The 21,577-nt window shown below is 38.9% G+C and overlaps 1 protein-coding gene across 1 annotated transcript in view; it reads right to left on the bottom strand.

Moving 5' to 3' along the window:
* The window catches only part of b4galt2 (UDP-Gal:betaGlcNAc beta 1,4- galactosyltransferase, polypeptide 2), a 152,408-nt gene that overhangs the window by 21,230 nt on the left and 109,601 nt on the right, over positions 1-21,577 (bottom strand). The window contains exons 4-5 of the mRNA XM_040144001.1: positions 15,418-15,605; positions 7,262-7,384 (exon numbers count right to left, since the gene is read on the bottom strand). Coding sequence (XP_039999935.1) covers positions 7,262-7,384; positions 15,418-15,605 — 311 coding nt within the window. The remainder of the gene's footprint in view (positions 1-7,261; positions 7,385-15,417; positions 15,606-21,577) is intronic.

Genomic DNA, 21,577 nt, shown 5'->3' with positions numbered 1-21,577 from the left:
ACTCAATGCTTCATGTCTCTCCCTCCTCTTTTACCCTCCGCTCCCTCCTTCTGCAACTCCACTCCCTGCTCTTGCTTCTCATTTTCTTGAGGATGTTCCCTTTTTTCTATTCTTCCCTTTCCCTGTACATGCTATTTCTTTTAGCGCATCCCTCATTACTGGGGGGGGCTGGCCTTCACTGGGAGGTCACAAGCTGTAATAGTACACATCAGTGTGAGGAGGTTTATGTTATGACCACCAGATTTAATTAAGAAATCATGTTTTGTCCATCATTTTGGCATGGTGGACAGCTCTAAATACCAAAATACTAATACACCCCTTATTTGATTGATACTTTACAAGCGTGTGTGCATGGATGCGCACACACACACACACACACACACACACACACACACACACACACACACACACACACACACACACACACACACACACACACACACACACACACACACGAAGCAAATTAAGAGCTTAACTTAAAAAAATGTCTCTATTTTACTCTAAAAAGATGATTGTGTGCAAACCTTAAATCACAGGCGGGCTGTTCCATACTTTAGGACACTATCTCCAGATTTTGGTGAAACTGTGTTATCATTTGACCTGAGGGACCCGCTGATTGGTAAACTGGAAGCATGTCAGAAACATATTCCAGGGCCAGATCTTTAAGTGCTTTATAGACCAGGAGCAAAGTCAAGGTCAATCACCAGGTCGCCAGTGGAGATGCTCTAGAATCTGAGTGATATGATTTTCTTTTTTTTTTTTTTTTTGGCTTCAAGTGTTTCTGAACCTGACTGGGATAGAAAGCATTGAATTGTCACATTCTGCACAATCGTGCTGCTTTTTGTGTTCGCTGCTGCTTCTCTCCGCCACCTCGTCTTCACCCCACATTGATTCTCCTTCAATGTGAAGGAGGTGCTTTCTACTGTGTTATGTTGACTTCTGTTCTGTGACTGACATTGATAGTATTCTATCATGAGGAAAATGTGCCTGCCTGCTCTGTTTACCCAGGGGGACTTGTTTGTTCTCCCCGTCAAACCTTGTGGGTGCTCACTTGTATTTGCCCAGGGACCACGTTCAAAGGACTTTAAGAACAGATATGACTAAATTATCAATTAGGAGAGTGAGTGACTGACCTGGAGTTCCCTGTTGTTCCCTGATGTGGCAAACCCTGCCCCTTTGTTACTTTAAGCAGATTAAATCAGTTGTAAATTATTTTGATTCACAGCCAAAAAATGTTTTTGAACCTCATGTAATTCAAAGAAAGAATGCTACTGGTAGCATTCCAGAGGCATGGTGCGGCGCTGCCTCTGGCGGCGAGTCAACACAGGACACGTTTCGGCCGTGTTTTTCAGTCGCGCATGGGACTGAACGAAGAGGTGCACTTCAAATAATCCTATTAATTAATCCAGCTGTCTACGCAGGTCATGTGATGGCTCTTGTTGTACTTGTGAATAACCTGTGTATACGCATTCCATATCATATTTTCAAGTTCCGTTTTATGCGTGTAACTACAGTAATTATGTATTGCTCTCTGAGCGCTGCCATAATGTGGGTGACCTACGCTCAATGTCGTGCTTGAACATATCCTGTGTAGATACAGACAGAGGACTGAAGCTGCTGCTGCATCCAGGATCACCTGCAACGGGCAACCAATGACTGCTGAGGGATCCAGGAAAACAACTTGTATTCTTGCATACTCTTTCATTGTGGCCAGTTACAACTCTGGCAACGCTCCTTACTAAAGGACTTCACAGGTCCAAAATGCTGGACCATAAAATCTTAAAATGTTAGTTTTTTCTCTTTTTACCTAGGTTATTGAATTCCTAAAATAATCCTGCGGTTATTATAATATCCCTTCTGATCAGAGCTAAATAGTGAGCATGTGCTGACCCAGACCTAGACATTTTGACACACAGATCTGGGGGTTCAAGCAAAAAGAGGGCATCAATAAAAGATGACTGAAAAAAATAGGTCAAACGATGAGATTTAACAGTGTTTGCAGACCTGCCCGAAGGGTGGAGACATCCAAAACCCGGAAGCGTGGTTGAACTTATCCAAAACTTGGCATGCGCAGAGTGTTAAGCCCAAAATATCCTGACACTTACAGCAATTCACAAGGCACAACAAAAGGCTTCACAGAAACATGTGCAGTCCTTGTGCTGCTGTGGCTTCATGTGTACATGATGTTGGCTCAGGCTCTGCTGAAACCCACTGCTGGTAGGTTTAGAGGGAGGAAGGGGAAAGGGCAAGGAAAGACATGAGTGTGTGTGTTGAAAGCTGCTCTGCCAGGGAAGCCCTGGGGAGAGGTACAGACTTTACCCAAGGCTACCATTGCGTGTTCAGAGAGGGTGAGAGGCTGGTGAGGACGAAAACCCTTCCTCTCTCTTCTTCTCTATCTGCAATATCCACCAACTTCCGAGACAGGGGAGGGGGGTGGGCAAGTGGCAATGGCAGTTGTGTAAGTGGCATGTGTCTTCTCCGCTACAGGCTCGGGCTGCACTGGGCAGCAGGAACAGCTAGTTCCCCCGGGCTGGCATTAAGCTAGCTGGACCCATTTCAGGCAGTGGCCATGCCATGGTCTGTGGCCTCAAAACCAGCATAAAAAAGGAAATTGCTAGAGGGAAGCAAGAGAGGGAGATAAGGAAAGAGGCGCAGAGAGTTGGAGGGTTGGAGAGGAGTGAGGGTAGTAGCTGAAGTAGACTGTGAAAGAGCAATTTAGTCATTTAGTGGGTGCTCCTTTTTCCAGAGCCGCTATCAACGAATGAGCAGGTGGAGGTTTAGTGTTGGGTTCAAGTACACTTTGACAGGACACTAGGCTGATGGACACATTGGCTACTTACGGGGCTCAAACCCGTGAACCCTGCTACCTTTTAACAACAGAGGAAAAACAAGGGGCTGATTTCCTGGGTGCCAAACACTCTGACCTATACCGCTGCTCTTTTATCTGTCCATTCCTGTATCCTTCTCTTCTAGTCATTTTACTGAGTCCTGCGAGACTAAGCCGGCTTGCCTCTTAGTTCACTCATCTTAAGACTCCATCTTCCCCTCTGCACACAGCTACAGCCTGTATTGCTATACCCTTTCAGCTTCAGATCACACAAAAATTATGCCTGCAAATGCCTCCAAATAAAACTAATAAAAAGCTTTTTCTCTATTGATCCCTGAAGGGAAAATCTGTATTTGCTTGTCTGTCACTGGAGGACCAGGCAAAGTGACATTTTACATCTCCACCTGTATGTTCTGCAAAAATTAATCAAAAATATATGGAGTTATGGAACATATTTTAAGGATTTCAATAACAAGTACAGTTATAAGTTACATTCCCATCTGCAGGTGAGCTATTTGGTTATAAACCAAAGTAGTGGACCTGATTATGGTACTGTAGGGAAGTAAAGAGAGAATCTATGTTATTACAATTCATCCTTAGGGGGACGTGAATGTCTGAACCAATTTCATGGTAATCCATCCAACAGTTGTTGAGACATTTTACTCAAAACCACAAATGTGAACCTCATGGTGAAGCTAGAGTAAAAATCAGATGATCACTAGTCATCCTAAGTCATTAGGATTCATGCTCTGGGAACCATGAACGTCTGAATAAAATTTCGTGCGAATACATTTTGCACATGTTGAGATAGCCTCAGCAACATTCACACACGACTCTGTCCACATGATGTCATCTTTTAACATCATGTCCAAGTGTGTTTTCAAGGGCATTTCCCTTCAGATTGCTCCATGAAAGGCTTTAAACAAGCCAGCACTGAAAAGCAAACGTTGATTCTGGGGGGTGGTATGAGCCTCGGTATGAAGCAATACACAACCTACATGCTCAGCTTTCTTTGCTTGTACCTATGAGTGTTTTTTGTTCTTTCTTTAACTTACTATAATATTAACTTTGGGACTTTTTACAGTCTATCTGCACTTACTCTACTTTCATCCACAGCTGAAAGAAAAATGTACAAGTTGTATAAATACACATGAGGAAATAAGAATAGGTGTACACCGTATGCAGAGTGACATTTAGGGTCATCTCTCTATTGTAATTTCTTCTAGCGCGGAGATATTTGTCAATATATTTCTGAAACAAGACACTCTGCAATACTGTGTACGCTATGTATAGCAATTCAATTTCTAAGTTTAAGTTCTTTCTAAAGCCTCTTAAGGTGATGCAATAAATGATTGCTGTGGCTTATGCCGATTTCTCTCTTCTTTTGACCTCGAGTGGGCAAATGTGAGCAAATTTTTTCACAAACAACTTTCCATTTACACATCCACCTGACACTGAGTAACATGAACATTGGGAGTCATGTTTCTGGCCACCTGACGAATGTATGTCCAATATTTACAGGACTTTTAGCTCAAGATTGGTCTCCACCAACACCTGAAAAAAATATCTGGGTTTTGAGCTTTGCTATAAGTTCTATTTTCTTCTCCAGATATTTGTTTATTTCAGCTCTGGGACGTCTCATGCAGGGAGGGGAGTGTTCAGCTAGCTCGGCTGAGTTTGCGGTCATCTGTCTACAGTTTTATGTAAAAGTTTTGCTGATAGCTGTAAGAGTCATTCGTGTGGTATACAGTATGTTTGGGCTTGGTACCTAAAAGTTGTCAAATGCTAACTAGAGCTTTAGATTTTAATGATGAGATATTTAATTTAACATCACATCCTAATTTTCTTAGGATGTAATGTCAATATAAGGCAGATTTAAACTGTTTGACCATCGAACACTCACTGCCTGTGGGCTTTGAAAGGCAGACAGCAATTATACGGTTTTCTGCTTGGATTCACAACCACAATTGAGTTCAGACTCATATTGAAAAAAAAAAAAGCATCAAAATATCCAAAGAAACTTCTCAACTCCTGCAGCATAACACACTTCTCCACTTTCCATCTGTATTTGCAATATTTTGCAAACTCTCCAGCAAAGTCAACTGTTCACTGTTGTTGCACCCAAGTATCTTTGCTGATGTTGGTTAAAAAATAAAACTATTTTGGTGTACCCACTTTCCCTCAACCTGAAACATACACTACTACACTTTGATTAGTGATTTCCTGCCTTTCCCACCGTGACACGACAGAAGATATGTGAAAAAACATGTTGATCCTTAGTTATAAGGAATCTCTTTTTTTTAATGATTTTTAAGCATTTATTTGTGATGGACATCGGGAGATGATGATATCCACAAAATGTTTACGTCACACTGAATCTAAAAAGATATGTGTATCACACTCTGACAAACTCTGGTTTGCAGTGAAGAGCTAACAGAAGATGAGGGAGAGAGAGTGATGGGGGATGACATGCAACACAGTTCCCTGGATGGACTCAATCCAGGGACATACTGCAGGGATTATATGGATGGCATGGTAAACCTCTACACCAACAGGATGCCCCACTGATATCATTAAAGTGACTGACCCCAGACAATCTTGGATAATGAAGGCAATTCAATTAGCCATTATCTTGTAACTGCCACTTGCAGCCGCTGTTCAGCAATACTTACATTACATAGTCTTACTTTAACTATGAAAGACAACAGAGGAAGCAAATGCCACAAAGAAACTTGCTCTTTGATTCATATCTCAACCAGATGTCATTTAGTTTAAAATCTGCACTTTATCCAAAGAAATATATAAAAAAACCAAATCATTTCACATAAATTTTAACAGTGTTTACATTGGAACGTGTCTCCTCTGAGATTTAAAATTTCTATCTTAGGTTGGAATTTGAAAATTAAGGTAAATTTGAATAGCAGAAATCAATGTCTGAACTTTCTCTTTTTTCTTTAATGATGCTCCTGCATGTCACTTCACATTTCATAGCAGCTGAAATTGCTCAGTTGGAGAGCAGAAAATATCCTTAGGGAAATCTACAGCATCTAATGGCCTACTCCAGCTATCATCCAATAAAAAGTTAGGGGCTGATCTCCATCTTTCCTCCTTAGGCACATAATTGCGTGCACACATACATGCACACACAATACGACTATTCAGTGAACCACAAATGCTGTAGATTTCTTTGATCACATCTTGCCAGATGCTGACAAAACAGCTGTAATCTTCTGCATACCAATTTCCAAATGTTATTTTTATATTATATAGTTTCAGTTTTCTCATAATGCTATTTCACTGAGAGGGGAAAGATAAGCTGTGACAGGGTGACAAAGAGTGACAGGGGGACAAAGACAGAGGAAAAGAAAAACAGATAGCAAAGATTAGAGATACAATGAAGATGGAGGTCACATTTTGTCTGTGGAGAACTCTCCTGCTGCGTGAGTGTGTATAGCTGTGTGTGTGTTTATAATTAGTGTACTTAAGCCTCAGTTTCTGAATACAAATGTATCTGTTTGTGTGACTGAAATGGTTTTTCTTTTGAAGCTAATTTGACACAACAACTGACAATTTCCTCAATTGAGAAAATCTTTACGCCACCTTAAATGTTTATTTCAGTTTATTACAGGGATATGAAGCTGACATTTTCTGTTTGTTGATGTGAGTGGTGGAGCTGTGTAACTGAGCGGATATCAGGGAATTCAAAACTTCAGTGGTACTTAACGTGCCATGAAAAGTTTCATTACGGTATTTCCATGCTAGCGATCCTTATTTATTGTGTTCCTATAGCAGAAAAATAGATGGATGACTGTGCATTGTTGCAGTCCTTATATGTTTAATAGTCAGATCATCAGTTCACCAGATAATTAAACAATTTTCAGTCCAAACAACCGTCCGAGCAGGTGATATATTAATCTAATGGCCCTGTAAGTGGTTCAACGCCTTTAAGCAGTCTTAAGTCATCTTTCTCTCTTCCTGTCAAACAGATGTTCTTCCCCAAGGTTTAATGTCAGCACACTTCAACAGTAATATAATTAGTGAACTTGAGCCAGTCATTTAAAGCTGACTCAAGTGCTTCAAATGGTTAATTTATTTGCTAGTCATTCTCGTTCTCTGAACAATTAGAATAAATCACCCACTCCATGAAGAACGTCAGTGTCACTTTCAGTTTAGAGGCTTGATTTCATCACATTTTACTGCCTTAGTTTCTAGTAGAGGCTGAAATAATGTGAATATTTTTATGAATGTGTGTAACCGTACATATGTGTGCAGGTGCTGCAGCTGGTTGTCTGACGAGGATTTTATTCCAAACAGACTACTGAACATAACCCTGGCAGATGTATATTCTGTGTGCTGTATTCATCATTTGATTCTCCAAACTTTACTGCCTTCATAAAAAATTAAAAAGCTCATGCTATATCTTTCCACACTTGCCTGTTGTAGATGTCGTCGTCCTCTCCTCCCCAGCCCCAGTACTCGTTGGGGAAGCCATTGATCTTCAGAAACTGTTTTTTACTGAGGCCTGAAACTCCTCCAAAGTAGCCTGCATAGGGCAGCCTGCAGGAAAGGAGAAAAGGAGGAGATGTAATATATGAGGGAGGGAGAGGAGGTGAGAGAAGTTATAAGGGAGCAATTGAGGACAGGAGACAAGAGGAAATTGCATTTCAAAGGATCTAAATGCAGCATTTTAAATGATCAAATCATTACTAAAGAAATTGTAACTGCATAAACAAATGATAGGTTTCATTTGCAGCCTCAACTATCTGCTCCACTGCACGTTACCCTCTATCAAAAAGGATTAAATTCCATAGAAATTTTGCTGTGTTGCTTTATGGCAAAAAAGGAATATTCATTTTTTGGTGTAAAAAAGTGCAAGAAGATGTTCATTCCCCTTTATGTGCAAATCGGAAAACTAAATCGGAAATTACTTTTAACATGTTCTTATAACCACATATTTGTTTGTGTACAGCATTTATTGGACGGTATTATCATTACTTAAATGACCATGACACAGTAGACTGATTTTTCAAAATTCTAGATCGAGCAAATTTAACATACATTTAAAGGCTTTGTAAAACCTGTGTTGTTTAGTATTGCTGAATTGGAGAATAGTTTGTTTTCCCCCTTGGTGCAATTCGTTTAGGCAGATCTGAACACAGCAATTGTTCTTGGGTGTGTACCAAAACAACTGCAACGAGACCCCATAGGGGAAGTAGTGGTCTCGGTTCGGTCACAAATGAATTCTGCAGTGGTTCATTTGTGGTGGAAAAGTGGTCTGATCTTGATCTGACCCAACTACAAAGTGGAATTGGCAAGTCTGAGCTAAATGGCTCCCAGAGCCAGGTGCGCTTTGCATACTGGGATGGTGATGAGCTAGATGGAGAATGAATCAATGTCTGACCTGGACTAGCAACTTATCCAGTGATGATTTGGAACAGAGCAAACTAACTGTAGGTTTGAAAATGCCCCATCATACATCCAGTGCAACAACAAAGGAAGTTAGGATTGCATCGTCCATATTATTGTAGGAACAAAGCAAAAAGTCCCTTTAAGTCTGTGTTCATACAGTAGGACAGGCACAATTTCTCAAACCCCAGTTTGTGACATGACATCAAATGAACATGTCTACTCACACAGGAAATAGTTAATAATAACAACAATCCTCTTTAAAAAAAATAAATAAATAAGCAGAACAATTTCTTGAAGTTAGTGGAGGATGCAGGCAGATGCAGTAAAGGCGACTACTGTCCAGTGCAGCTTCTCAGTGTGTGTTAATCTGAGCTGTTCATGCTTCCTGGACAGCAGCGTCACTTGATGCCATGCATTAAGAGGAGTTTTGGTTTTCGAATGAAATTCAGAAATGTGGCTTGAAGAGGTGGATCACAATTTACATTTGAATAAACTCTTGAAATGTTTTAAGCAATCGGATCTTTTCCTAATGTGTCTTGTCTTGGATGTGTTTTTAAGAGGATAATTTATGGGTTCCTTTTTACAGTAAGGGGATAATCTTTATCCACATATAATCCACTAATGACACATGAAATTGACGGGTTTAAACGGGGGCAACAGTATTTATGCCAAAAAAACCTCGTGCTTATACAGTAAGCAGACAACAAACAAACACTCTCCATCTATGTTCTGCTCTCCGAGTATGGAGAGAAATTAGTCTCAACAATGCTGACAAATGCATGTTACGTGATCTACAAATAAAAACAAGTTTTACAAATATGCATGACGAACTGTGGGTAATTTATGGTGACTTTATGGTGCATCGTCTAGAGAGGACAAGATAAGATGGGAGCAGACGAAATGAAGAGATGAAATACAAGAAGGAAGAGAAATAGTAGGAAAAATAGAAAAACTGAAATTAATACGAGGGAAGACAGAAGGTAGGAAAGAACAATAAAGTAATGGAGGTGGGTTTGTGTACTGTTTATGAAAGTATCAGCCATATTTACTGTGTGTGTGTGCGTGTGTGCGTGTGTGTGCATGCGCATGTAGACACAGGATAAAATAAGGTGGACAAGTGTTTTCTATCTTTGCCTCAAAAGTCGTGAGACTAGTGGAGTGGGACGGACATCAGCTGGGAGTGTCATGACAGCAGCCTGGAGACTAACCAGAGGGTGATGTATGCATGTGTGTGTGTGTGTGTGTGTGTGTGTGTGTGTGTGTGTGTGTGTGTGTGTGTGTCTGTGTATGTCTGTGCATGCATGTGTGTATATTCTGTACAGTATGTGTTGTCAAACATATGACAGCTCCCTGTTGAAAGATGACAAGCAGAAATTAATGAGACCTTATGTCTCTGCACAAGTTCTCCCTGCAACAATATGGTGAGGAGTGCGCTTGTGTGTGTGTGTGTGTGTGTGTGTGTGTGTGTGTGTGTGTGTGTGTGTGTGTGTGTGTGTGCTCTTGTGCTTAAAAAGGTGACTTGCTAGGGAAAAGAAGAAGAAGAGAGACAGAGAGATGGACAGAGTGAGAGAGAGAGGGAGAGACCGGAAATTTGTTTGCATGTTTTTCTTGAAAACTGAGTAAATGTTTTATTAAGTCTCGCTACAAACAGGATTAATTATGAACTTCATATTGTACTCATTATTTACTAGGAAAAGTGTGATACTTGTCCATCAAATGCTAATTCTCAAACACCACTCAGATACAGTATAGGCCTGACAGAAATTTGGCGATAATGTGATAATGTGTTTTTTTGTTTTTTGAACTATCATTCATAGTTTCTGGTCTTTTTTTTTTAATATTAGCTGACCTTTGTGTGTAGTATAGGTCACTCAATTAGTGACTGACCTCTGCTCCTCTGGTTTACTTGTTGTAAAGCAAGGCCAAACGTGAGGATGGCAGACAAATAAAAACCTAATGTTGTTCTTTGTTTTGCTGTTTCCTCCTGTGACATTATTTTCAAGCCATTTCATTCTTCAGATATAAATACGTTGCGGTATATCTGGCAGAAATTTTGAAATAGTTAAGCTGTGGTACCACCTTGTCCAGTTGTCAGAGGAAAGACTGACCAAAAAGATCTTTAACTGGGAAAGAGCACACAATCTTGGTCAAGAGAGCTCGCTGTGACATTTTCTCTGCCTAATTTACATTTTATTTTAAGGAGTAATTTGCAGTGTGATAATAATATAGTTAAACAGCAGCTACTAAAGATCCACAAGGAACAATGGAAGGAGGAGATCTGGAATAAGCCAAAGCTCAGAAACGACGTTCAAATCAAAGAAGATTACTACACAGGGCAGAGCTCCATACTGTATGTGGTCAGTTGCGAACTGCTGGAGAGAGAGGTAGGGCGATGTGAAGGTATTTCTGACCAGCGGCGTTTATGTGTTTTTTGCGATCTTGGCATTGTCGAGGATCGATTTTATTTTGAGGACTTGGGGAATCATCTGTTTGAAAAACCCTGACTTGTTTTGCTGGTCTGTGGGTAATATGTTGACTTGGCTCTTTAATGAACTTTAGAGATTTACACAAGATTTATAGAAAATGCATGGCATAGAAGACACTGTATCCATCATACTGGGGCATTTCTGTCATGGCAGTTGAATGTTTTGAAATGATCTCTTTTTGAATTTTTGGGATTGCAGATTATGATTTATCAAATGGCCTCCTGGTTGTTTTTGCTGTCTAGTGTCTTGTAAAATAAATGGATTTTATCCCTAAAACCTCAACCTTACATCCATTTCACACAAACCTTGTTACTCGGATGAAGCTGTGTTCCAAATTGTCCCGATCTTACTGTAATTAAAGGTCGAAATACTCAAACACTATAAACACTGTAAAACATTAAAGACCCTGAAAGCTATTTTCTTAATGAGCTTCTTTCTACGAGCTGGGATTGCTAAACCCAGTATTTCTGTAAGATTCATTCCATTTTATCATACTTTTTACTTCTACTTTCTACATCCAATAGTATGTACATTAAGAGCTGAAACAATTAGTAGACTGACAGAAAAATTAATTGGAAACTATTTCGATATCCGTCATGTTTCATGTAAAAATCCTCAAAAGCAGAAGCGGCAAATCCTCAAATGTAATGATTTGCTGCTTTTGCTCTTAATAATTTTAATCTAATTTTAATAATTGTGATTTTTGGATTCTTGGTTGGACTAAACAAGCAATATAAAAGTTTCACTTTGGGCTCTAGATAATTACTAAAGCATTTCTCACTATTTTCATTTTTTTTTTTTTTAAATAAACCAAACAATCACCAACCTCAGCCAATCACAATGGTAAAATGCTGCATTAATGCAACAGTAATAATGATCTAATGATATAATATATAACAGTATTATTACTTACAAAGGCCATTTTTCTGCATTGAGTCCTTTTAAGTTAACTTCTAATAATTCAAGACTTTTACTTGTATTGGAGTATTTTTACAGTGTGGTCATACTTCTTCCAACACTGTGAGCACCCCCCCCAAAATTGGTAGTACATGTTGACCCATGTAAATCACTGAATAGTGTGGTAACGTTGCAAGGACTGGGTCATGACCTAGCGTAAATGTGCTCTCCATCAAAGTCTAAATGGGCTGTAGCACACTCATACTATGCCAACCCAGGGAACAAGTACTTAAACATCCACAAAATTATGAACAGTAAAATGCTAATATAATTTAATACATTGCACGAGGTCCTATGAGGGACTATAATTTGTGGAATGTGTCTTAAAGAGCCACGTTGTGAAATGGACTTCAAGGTGATCCTTTCTGCTCAGAGAGCTGTTACGTGTTGTGAGGGGCTAAGGTAATGGAGTAGCACTTAATGTGACCTGACTTTCACTGCCAGTGTTTTCGCCATTTATCAAAAAACTTCTGTTGCAGCTGGGTTGTCTCCCTGAAACGACACAGCCAAAATAAAAAAGTTGACTCAGCGGAGACATCTGCATGATGCCTCAACCAAATATTTCATTAGGTCTTTGTTTATTTCTTTCTTGCTGACTTGGTCGCTGACTTTTTCCATTAATTTGGAAGCTTCCTTAAAGTTAAAACTGGAAAGACTGAACAAAAAAGTTGGTAGCCTGACTCACTTTAACCTAGGGAACCAATCCTCTAAAATGATTTGATTTTTACTTCAGCAATTAAGTACAATCAATTCTGTGACCTTCCACTCACTCTAACCACCAGTCTTTAACTCTTATCCCCCTTTTCTTCATTTTCTGGGAGCAAAAAAAGTTTGCTGAAACCACTTTAAGTCTTTACCGATTCGCTGCAAATAAGAACTACAACCCTGCTCACCACCTGGTATTGTATTTGTTGCCAGATAGCATTAGCTTATTGAGCACTATATCAGGGAGCTGCTGTGAACCCTCAGGGTTTTCAGTAGGATAACTCTTGTGGACTGACAGCTCTTGGATGGGTAGGTCACATTCACTGACCATGTTTAGGCCATTAATCAATGCTTCCAGTGCTTTTAGAGAATTGAGGGCAGGTGTGGTGTCATTATCCGAAAGAGACAAATAAAGCAGGACCCAGCCATTCAGTGCTCACTGCGGGGATACAGTAAACTATGGAGCTCTTCTGCTGGAGATTTGACCAAAGGCCACTATGTACTGTACATGCCTGCTATTCCTTAGCTTTGTCATTCGCATCTACAGTGCCTATAAAAAGTATTCACCGCCTGTGGCAGTTTTCGATTTGCAAAAATCCAAAAATGACTGTCGCGCTTTTAACAACGTCTCTGGTTGTGTCCTCTTCTTCTACAGTGGTTTTAAGGGCACACGACTGGAGAATTAGTCTGACCAGCTGTAGTGGATGGAAATGTGCATTCATTTACATTTTCTTTTGCCATTTTTCTGGAGATTTGGCTAAAATTTGCGCTACACTTGGATGGAAACCTGGCCTGTATTTCCCACTCAGCCATCCAGAGGGGGTGTCCAACTCTGATTTGTCTTCCAACAAGATTTCTTCCAGGTAGAGCTGAAATGATTGGTCAACTAATTATTTAGTCGATCGAAACATTTTGACGATTGAGTCATCACTGAAGTGATGTATAAAGCAAAAATATTCAACATTATCCGATTCCAGCATCAGAAATTTGAGCTTTTTTGCTTTGATCTGTTTTATATAATTATTAATTCAACGTCTTTGGGCTTTGAACTGTCAATCATTAAAAAAAAAAACAGTTTTGAAGATATCACCTTTGGCTCTGGGAACTTGTGCTTGGCACTTTCTTCACTATTTTCTGACATTTATAGATTAAATTACTAATTGATCAATGGAAGAAAATAGATAAATACAGCAGACAGATTAATACATAGTGAAAGTAATTGTTAGTTACAGCCCTAGTTCTATGTTATTTATTATTCAGGTTTTCTTTCGTAGTTTTGCTTCCCATGATCATAGGTTTTTGATGTTAACAGTGCTGGGTAAGGCTACGTTAGCAGGTTTTTGAAGACTTTGGGTTCTGCAAACATGCCCTACCACCGTCTTTTGTGAATGATGGTTGATTAGTTAGATCTAGTGAAGGATTTTATTGTGTTCCTGTCTAACTGTCTTTTTTTCTGTCTGTGTTAAGTCCTTTGAGACCTGCTTGTGACAAAGAGGTCTCAAACTTAAACAGTGCTGACCATAGATCCCACTGCTCACACATACTTTAACACATGCAAGTTTTATCTACTGCTGTCTAGCATTGTACTGAGTTTCAGTGTCATACACAACAAAATAGTAGTGAGCTCTTTTTCACATAAGACAGTTCTTAGTGTATGTTTTTACTTATTTTTGATTAATTTGTCGATTATGTTGCAGATTGACTGATTGATTTTTTGAAAATGGTAAAAAAAAAAAAAAAAGGAGGAAAAAAAAGCCAATCACAATTCCTACATTTTTAGATGATGTCATGAAATGTTTTGTCTGACCAACACATCAAAGCTCAAGATATGCAGCTTATAATCACAAAGGACACAGAAAATCTGCAAATTCTCACAACTGGGAGGCTGGAACTAAATTATATTTAGTATTTTTGCTTGAAAATTACCTAAAAGATGAACTGATTATTGGAATAGTTGCAGATTATTTTTCTGTTGTTTGACTAATCAATTATTTGCCAATTGTTTAAACTCTGATGTTAGATGTATATTTATTATTTTTACTTTGTGTACCGAGTGCTTTTGTTTGTGATGGACAATTACGTTTTTCCGATTCTCACTGGGGAATTTACCAGTAACAATTGCGCATTGCCATCTAAGTCACAGATATGAAAAACAGACAAATATTTTATAGTTGTATAGTAAACAGTGTGACTCCTGGCCGGCCGGACAGTTCGCTGTGTGTCATTCCCCTACTCTCTTTCCCCCACATTTCTTGTCTAATACCCCAAAAAATAATGTAGGAAAAAAAAAAGAAACAGTGTCTACAGTAGAACCCTCAGCAACTTGCTTCATATAGCTGGATCTAACAGGTACAATGTTCATAAGGGTCTTTTCACTTGCTGTAGTCTAGAGTTCTTATTTACACTTTGTAGCATGTGCTCTTGCTGGGACTATAGAAGTATGACCAAATCAAAATTGGCAGCAGTGAACTGTGGTGGATTTTCCCGCTAATTTAGGCTACGGACAAGGATTTCAAAGTATAATGAGAATTAGTCACATTAAATTAAGACTGCTCTGTCAATTGCCTGTCACAACAAGGACCCTAGGCCATTTCTTGTTTTTTTTGTTAGGCAGCCAGTTGCATATTTAAGTTCTATATATTTATATTTTACAAACTAAGTGTAAAAATCTGTGAAAACTATCTACAGTAATAATTTGAACAGACAGGCAGGCAACCAATCTGCAACACTATCCTTTGAGCTTTAAAGGTATAATTATCCCCTAAGGTGTCATTAGTGTGTGTGTGTGTCTATGTGCCTTCATTTGTTCGGCCATCACTAATGCATCGAAATGGGTTCAAACAAACGTGTGCTAAAGTTAGACTTTGGCAAGTACTAAAACCCAAACTCTATCACAATAGGCTGAAAATAAGTATCCCTAATCATCAAGACTTATTGAGGTAAATGCAGGCAAAAACCTGTACTAAGAAGTTGGATAACAAGCCTGCTTTTCTGCTCTGAAATCACAGGCTGAGCCAAACACCATCGCCTCACCTGAAGCCAAACTTGTCCATGGCGATGGCGAAGTGTCTTGGCTGGTCGTAGCAGTGGTAAAGGTTGCGGTCGTCCATTGGGATCAGGTCCACATCACTAAAGATGAAGCAGTCGTACTCTGCGTCCTTCAGAGCCTCCGTGTAGCCAACATTCAACAGCTTGGCCCGGTTGAAAGTGTCCTCGCCCAACTGCAAGAAAAAAACAGTATTTCATTGTTTACATTAAGATGAGGAGGGCAGATATAATAGCTTCATCAATGAATGTCATCTTCTCTAGAAGTTTTGTGGCAATTGTTTAATAGCTTGGAACGTGTCCTTAGCGGAAAGAACATGTTCAGTTAAATAGATAACAAATAGATAACAAATCCTATTACTCTGCTTCTATACTGTACAACATCTTTGTAAAGTTGAATGTATAATAAAAGAGTGAAATACGGTGAAAGAGAAAGGGCACTAAAAGAGAAACAGAGAGTGAATAGCGCCAAAATATATAAAACATGCTATTTTCATAATACTTCATTACTGTAAAATGCAATCAAAGTGGGTTGGACTGTTGTAGAAGTGAACCGCAATTATAAATTAGGACTTTGACAGCTGTTTTTTTCTGTATTGATCCATTGTATAACTAATGTGGTTATTGACCCCAAGAAAAGATCAGTTTCTCTGAGACTCACCTCTAACACCTTAAAGAGAAATTGCAGTATTTTTTTCAACAAATCTGTATACCTCTGTTGAAGTGGAACCACACTATATATTAGAGGATACATAACAAATGTTTTTTTATGACTGCAGATTCAATAGGTAGTTTGCTAGCTAGCTACTTGGGTTAGCTGGCTGCCAAGTAAGTAAATTTCTATGCAACTAGTAACAGTAGTTCATTAAGAGGGCTAATTTCTGTGTTTATGTACAGGCGGGTGGCAAAGTAAATGAAAAACCAACATAAAGTGTATTAGTAAGGTGGTAGGTCACCATGAGGCACCAGAACAGCTTTAATGCATCTTAGCGTTGATTCTACAAGCCTCTGGAAGTCTACTGGAGAGATGGACACGATCCTTCCAAAAGATATTCCCTCATTTGGTGTTTTGACAATGGTGGTGGAGAGTGCTAGCTAACAAGTCGGTCCAAAATCTCCAGTAGGTGATATAGCATTCACAGAGTTCAGAATGAGTGGGATCTGATTACGCTAACCCAACTGACATTATTTGATGAGTAAGTCTAATGTTACTGGCATAAAATTTTCTTAATATAAATAAAATGTAAAAATATAAAATATCTGTTGCTTTGTTGAATGTAATCTATAAACACCTCAGTTCACATCATTATTAAACAGCATTTTAATCAAGTGTCACATCGACCATATTTCATATGAACTCTTTTACTCTACTGTTTAATCGGGTCAGACTAAGCTAACGTTAGCGCTGTCAGTCGGTTCGGTTACTGCACAGCAGTCACACCTGGCAGTGTAAATAATTAGGAACAACTGATCTCTATGTGAGAAAACTGTTTGTGTGGTGCAATGTGTTTAAATTTAGTGATGCGTAAATCTCCACTAAGTAAACACTTACATTACATCTGGGCTAAATTTGAATTCATAAACAGCTGGTGCAACCGGCTCCAGGTTGAAAAAAATACTGGAATTTTCCTATCAGCCAAACACGTAGTCACTAGCTAAAGTAATACTGTTTAGAGCATCATTGAACATCAGTATTTAGTGTCTGCACTGGTGGTCTGTATTTATCTCTGCATGCAGTATGAACTGATGTGTGTATTGACCTCAAGAGAGCTGACTGCATCAGTGAAGATAAATGCATTCTTGCCAAGCAGCACAGCAGTGTAAGATAGCCCCGGTTAATTTATATGACAGTTATAAATTCAACAATGTACAAGGTACTGTATATCATTTTTAGCGGAACCCTTGTGCATCAGCTGGGATCGGTACAATCCAAGTCCTTGTCAAGCTGCAGGGAGGTCAGCAAGCAAGGAGTGAAGCTACAGTTCAACCTGACACGTTTCATGACAAACACACTGAAGAAGCGCAGGGAGTGGATAAAGAGAAAGTAATATGTTGTCCAGGTCGGAGATAAAAATTCAAACCCCTTTGTACTGTCAGTACCTGGTATTAACAGCATTAACGGACAGTCATCACAACGATTTCCCCTCAGCGAATTCTTTTATTCACTTATGGTACAACTAGTCCATTTATTTTAGTACAAATGGACCCAAGTACCTTAGCAAGTGCTAGCACGATCACCCATATGCTTTCCTTGCTTGGAAAGGACAGGAAACCATTGAAAACTGAATTTAGCTACAAAGAGAGCAAAGAGAACCAGGCCGAAACCTTCATCTTAGAGCTGAAACAATTAGTTGATTAATCAATTAACTATTTTATTTATCAGTTAATCACTTAAGTCATTTAAAAAGCAAAAATTTGAGGATTTGCTTCTTTCTTGTGATAGCAAATTGAATATTTTGGGTTTTGGACTCTTGGTCAAACAAAACAATTTAAGTATGTCATCTTTGGTTCAGACAAACTGAGGCAAATTGACTTTTTTCATCAATTTTTCATGATTTTAGGGATGAAAAGATTAATCACTTAGACCATAAAACAAATTAGTAGATTAATTGAAAATGGAAGTATTTGTTAATTGGACCCTTTCTCACATGTAAACAGTTAATTAATGCTTGCAGCCAACGATTGCTATGTTTTAATTCCATTACTTCATGATATGATATGATATGTTATGAAATAACATCCATACTGGAGCGACAATTGATTCAACTGAAAGAGGAAATATCATGTCAGCAGGGGTGGAAATTAGAAAAATAAATAACAAAAATAGCAGTTCTACTTTTCACACAATAGTTGATGAATATTTGCAGCAGACCAACAAAACAGAAGTTAAGACATGATGGTCTGGAAATCTGATTGTGATAATTATTAAATTGATCTGTATTTTTGGAGTTTTATTTGTTGAATTATGCAATTTTGCAGTGTCTTGTAAGCAACTGTGAGCTTGGTGTAGCTGTGTACATGACAAAATAAGAAAACCTCATTCATTCATTCATCCATTATAATTTGTGCAAGTTACTGTTCCTGAAGTACAGTTGCAGTAACACTGGGTTAACTACAAAGGAATTCACTGTATTTACTCAAGATAATGAGATTTCTGAGTTATGATGACTATAATAGATTCATGAAAATCTGACTAGTGTAGCACTGTTAAGTCCTTATGCAAAGTATGTAAGATGTGAGGGGTCCCACATGACAAGATTACATGTTTATGTTAATGAGACTGGGTCCCAGTGTGAGGCTTCATTTCTCGCATCATAAAAAAAGAGAACTTCTCAGTTTGATGAATACCTCAGAATCTACAGTATATAGCAGAACAATGAACCAGTGTTACAAATTTGCCGCAGTCACGTATTCCTAGGCCATTAGGGAAAAACACCCACTCTGACAGCACAGAGAATCTCCCAGATGATTAATGCATCCGCTGCTTGTCCTTACTTCTGTTCCCGATACAGTTGCACTTTTTTTTTTCTTCTTCTTTTTTGGAAGTACCCTTGTTTTCATAGTGGTGCATTATCTGTTACGACTGACCGTGAATCAAGTAGGATGTGTAATCCCCCTGGTAAGACCACTAATACCTGAGATTTGAGAGCATAATCCCCTGTGCAGGTAACAACAACAACAACAACAACAAAAAATCTATTGTCACAAATCCACAGGGCCTCCAAATATCAGCTAAAGTGGTCTTCTGCCTGTCAGTTCAGTAGGTTGGAACAACATCATGTGAGGTTAGGAGAGCAAAATATGACTCATGTCAGTGAACTAAATCTTCAAAAACGAGTATTGTGTAACAAATATTACAATATTGTGTCCTGAGCTTTATCATGGTTTGTAGCAGCTCTTTTTCCTGTGTGTCTTCAGAAGCTGCTAACTCAGTTTAATGCAAAAAATGAAATGTTACAAAATCCATTCATTATGCTTTGACCTCACTCTGTCAAAATTCTACCTTGCTCCACATACTAATTAACTCCGGCTGAGAGCTACCAGCCATGATATTGCTATTAAAAGTAAAGCATTTCAAAAAACTGATACTTATCAATTACTAAAGAATTAAACATTAGCAAAAACAATGATTCAATACTCAGTTTCCCAATACACATGATCTTATCATCTAACGGTAAAGATTTTCAAAATGTTACACATAATAATGTATCCAAACATACATTATTTGGTCACTTAACCGATTACACCCGTAAAATTTAGTCCAATCCAACACAGTTCAGTCAGAGACACTTAAGTACTTCAGAGTTGTTTCTAATGTTTTCCCCAGCCCGTTTACAAACAGGAGAAGGGAGGGAATATTCGAAACACATTTCAATCTACACTCACAGAGCAATTCATTAAAAACACCTGTAACCCTGCTTATTCATGCAATTATCCATTTAGCCATTAAATCAGAATGGGGGAAAAATGTGATTCAGTGCCTTTGACCCTGGCATGATTGCTGGTGCCAGATGGGCTGGTTTGAGTATTTCTGAAACTGCTGATTTCCTGGGATATTCACACACAGCATTCTGGAGTTTACTCAGAATGTTGCAAAAAAAAAAAAAAAAAACACCAAAAAATACCCAGTGAGCGGCAGCTCTGCGGATGGAGAGGTCAGACTGGTTGGAGCTGACAGAAAGGCTCAGATAACAAGTCTTTACAACTGTGATGAGCAGAAAAGCATCTCAGAATGAACAACACGTTGAACCTTGAGGCAGATGTGCTACAACAGCACATGGGTTCCACTCCTGTCAGCCAAGAACAGAAATCTGAAGCTGCAGTGGGCAATACCATAGGCCGGACTGATTAATCTTGATTTCTCTTGAGGCACGCAAAGTGTCAGGAATGTTTTCTTGGCAAGCCTTGGGCCCCTTAATACCAGTCAATCATGGTTTGAATGCCACAGCCCATCCGAATACTGGTGCTGACAATTTACATCCCTTTAGGGCCACAATTTACCATCTTCTAATGGCTACTTTCAGCAGGGTAATGCACCATGTCACAAAGCAAAAGTTGTTTCACACTGGTTTCAATGAGTTGAGTGTACTTCAATGACCTCCTCAGTCATCTGATCTGTATCCAGTGGACCCCCTTTGGGATGTGGTGGAACAGGAGCTTGGCAGCATGAATGTACAGGTGACAGATCTGTAGAAATTACGAGATATAATCATGTCAACATGGACCAGAATCTCAAAGGAAAGTTTCCAACATCTTGTGGAGTCCAGGCCACGAAGAATTGAGGCTGTTTTGAAAGCAAAGGGAGGCCCTACCTAGTGTTAGTATGGTGTTCCTAATAAATTGCTCAGTGAGCGTAATGTAGTTCACTTCGACAACATCACTACAAATACGACATGAGTAACAAACATATAGTTGAGTTAACACCTCTCGGAAAGCTTTAACAAAAACTGAACATTGCCATCTTCTCAAATGTGGGATTTCTGTTGTATTGGATTACATGATATTGCATTGGTGTACCAAATAAAGTAGAAAGTCAGTGAATATCTGCAAAGTGGCTCTCTTACTATGGCGCTCACATAATTTTTTCTATTTATAAATGTTCAGTTTTTCTGCATTCCACTATAACTACTTCATGTTTCTGCAAAAAGTTTGTTCTCAAAAATCATTTACCTGCTGCAAGCTACGATCAATATGTACACAGATTCTAATTTTCTTAAAAGTTTTCACATTCTGTGTGTCTGAGACAGAGTGAGAAACAAAGAGTCAGGGAGTACAGGAGACAGAAAGAAAAGACATTCTCTATTGTGTTGCCAGCTTGCAGCAGATGAGCTCATATGTCTTAACAAAAACCGAGCCCTCTTTTTGTGTTCCTAACCCCATTAGGCATTATTGCGGTCATTGTTTATTTTTTTAATAAGACATCTGTGTGTGAACCTCGCAGCGTCTCGGTTTTATGGCACTCTACATCTTTCCTAATCACTTCCTGCCATAAGCAGTCCCACCACTTGCAGGATGTGAAAGTAAACTGACAATCATTACTATATTGGACTGGCCATTTAAGTAGTGTGGATGTACACAGGCAATATGATTGATATTTACAGTGGTTTTCAGAATTTAAGGTGCGTGGGAGGGTGTACTTCCTATTTTT

Source organism: Xiphias gladius, chromosome 14, assembly GCF_016859285.1.
Source record: "Xiphias gladius isolate SHS-SW01 ecotype Sanya breed wild chromosome 14, ASM1685928v1, whole genome shotgun sequence".
NCBI classification, from domain to species: Eukaryota; Metazoa; Chordata; class Actinopteri; order Istiophoriformes; family Xiphiidae; genus Xiphias; species Xiphias gladius.
Note: the sequence above shows the minus strand (reverse complement) of the source record. Positions and strands in the feature narration are given on the sequence as shown.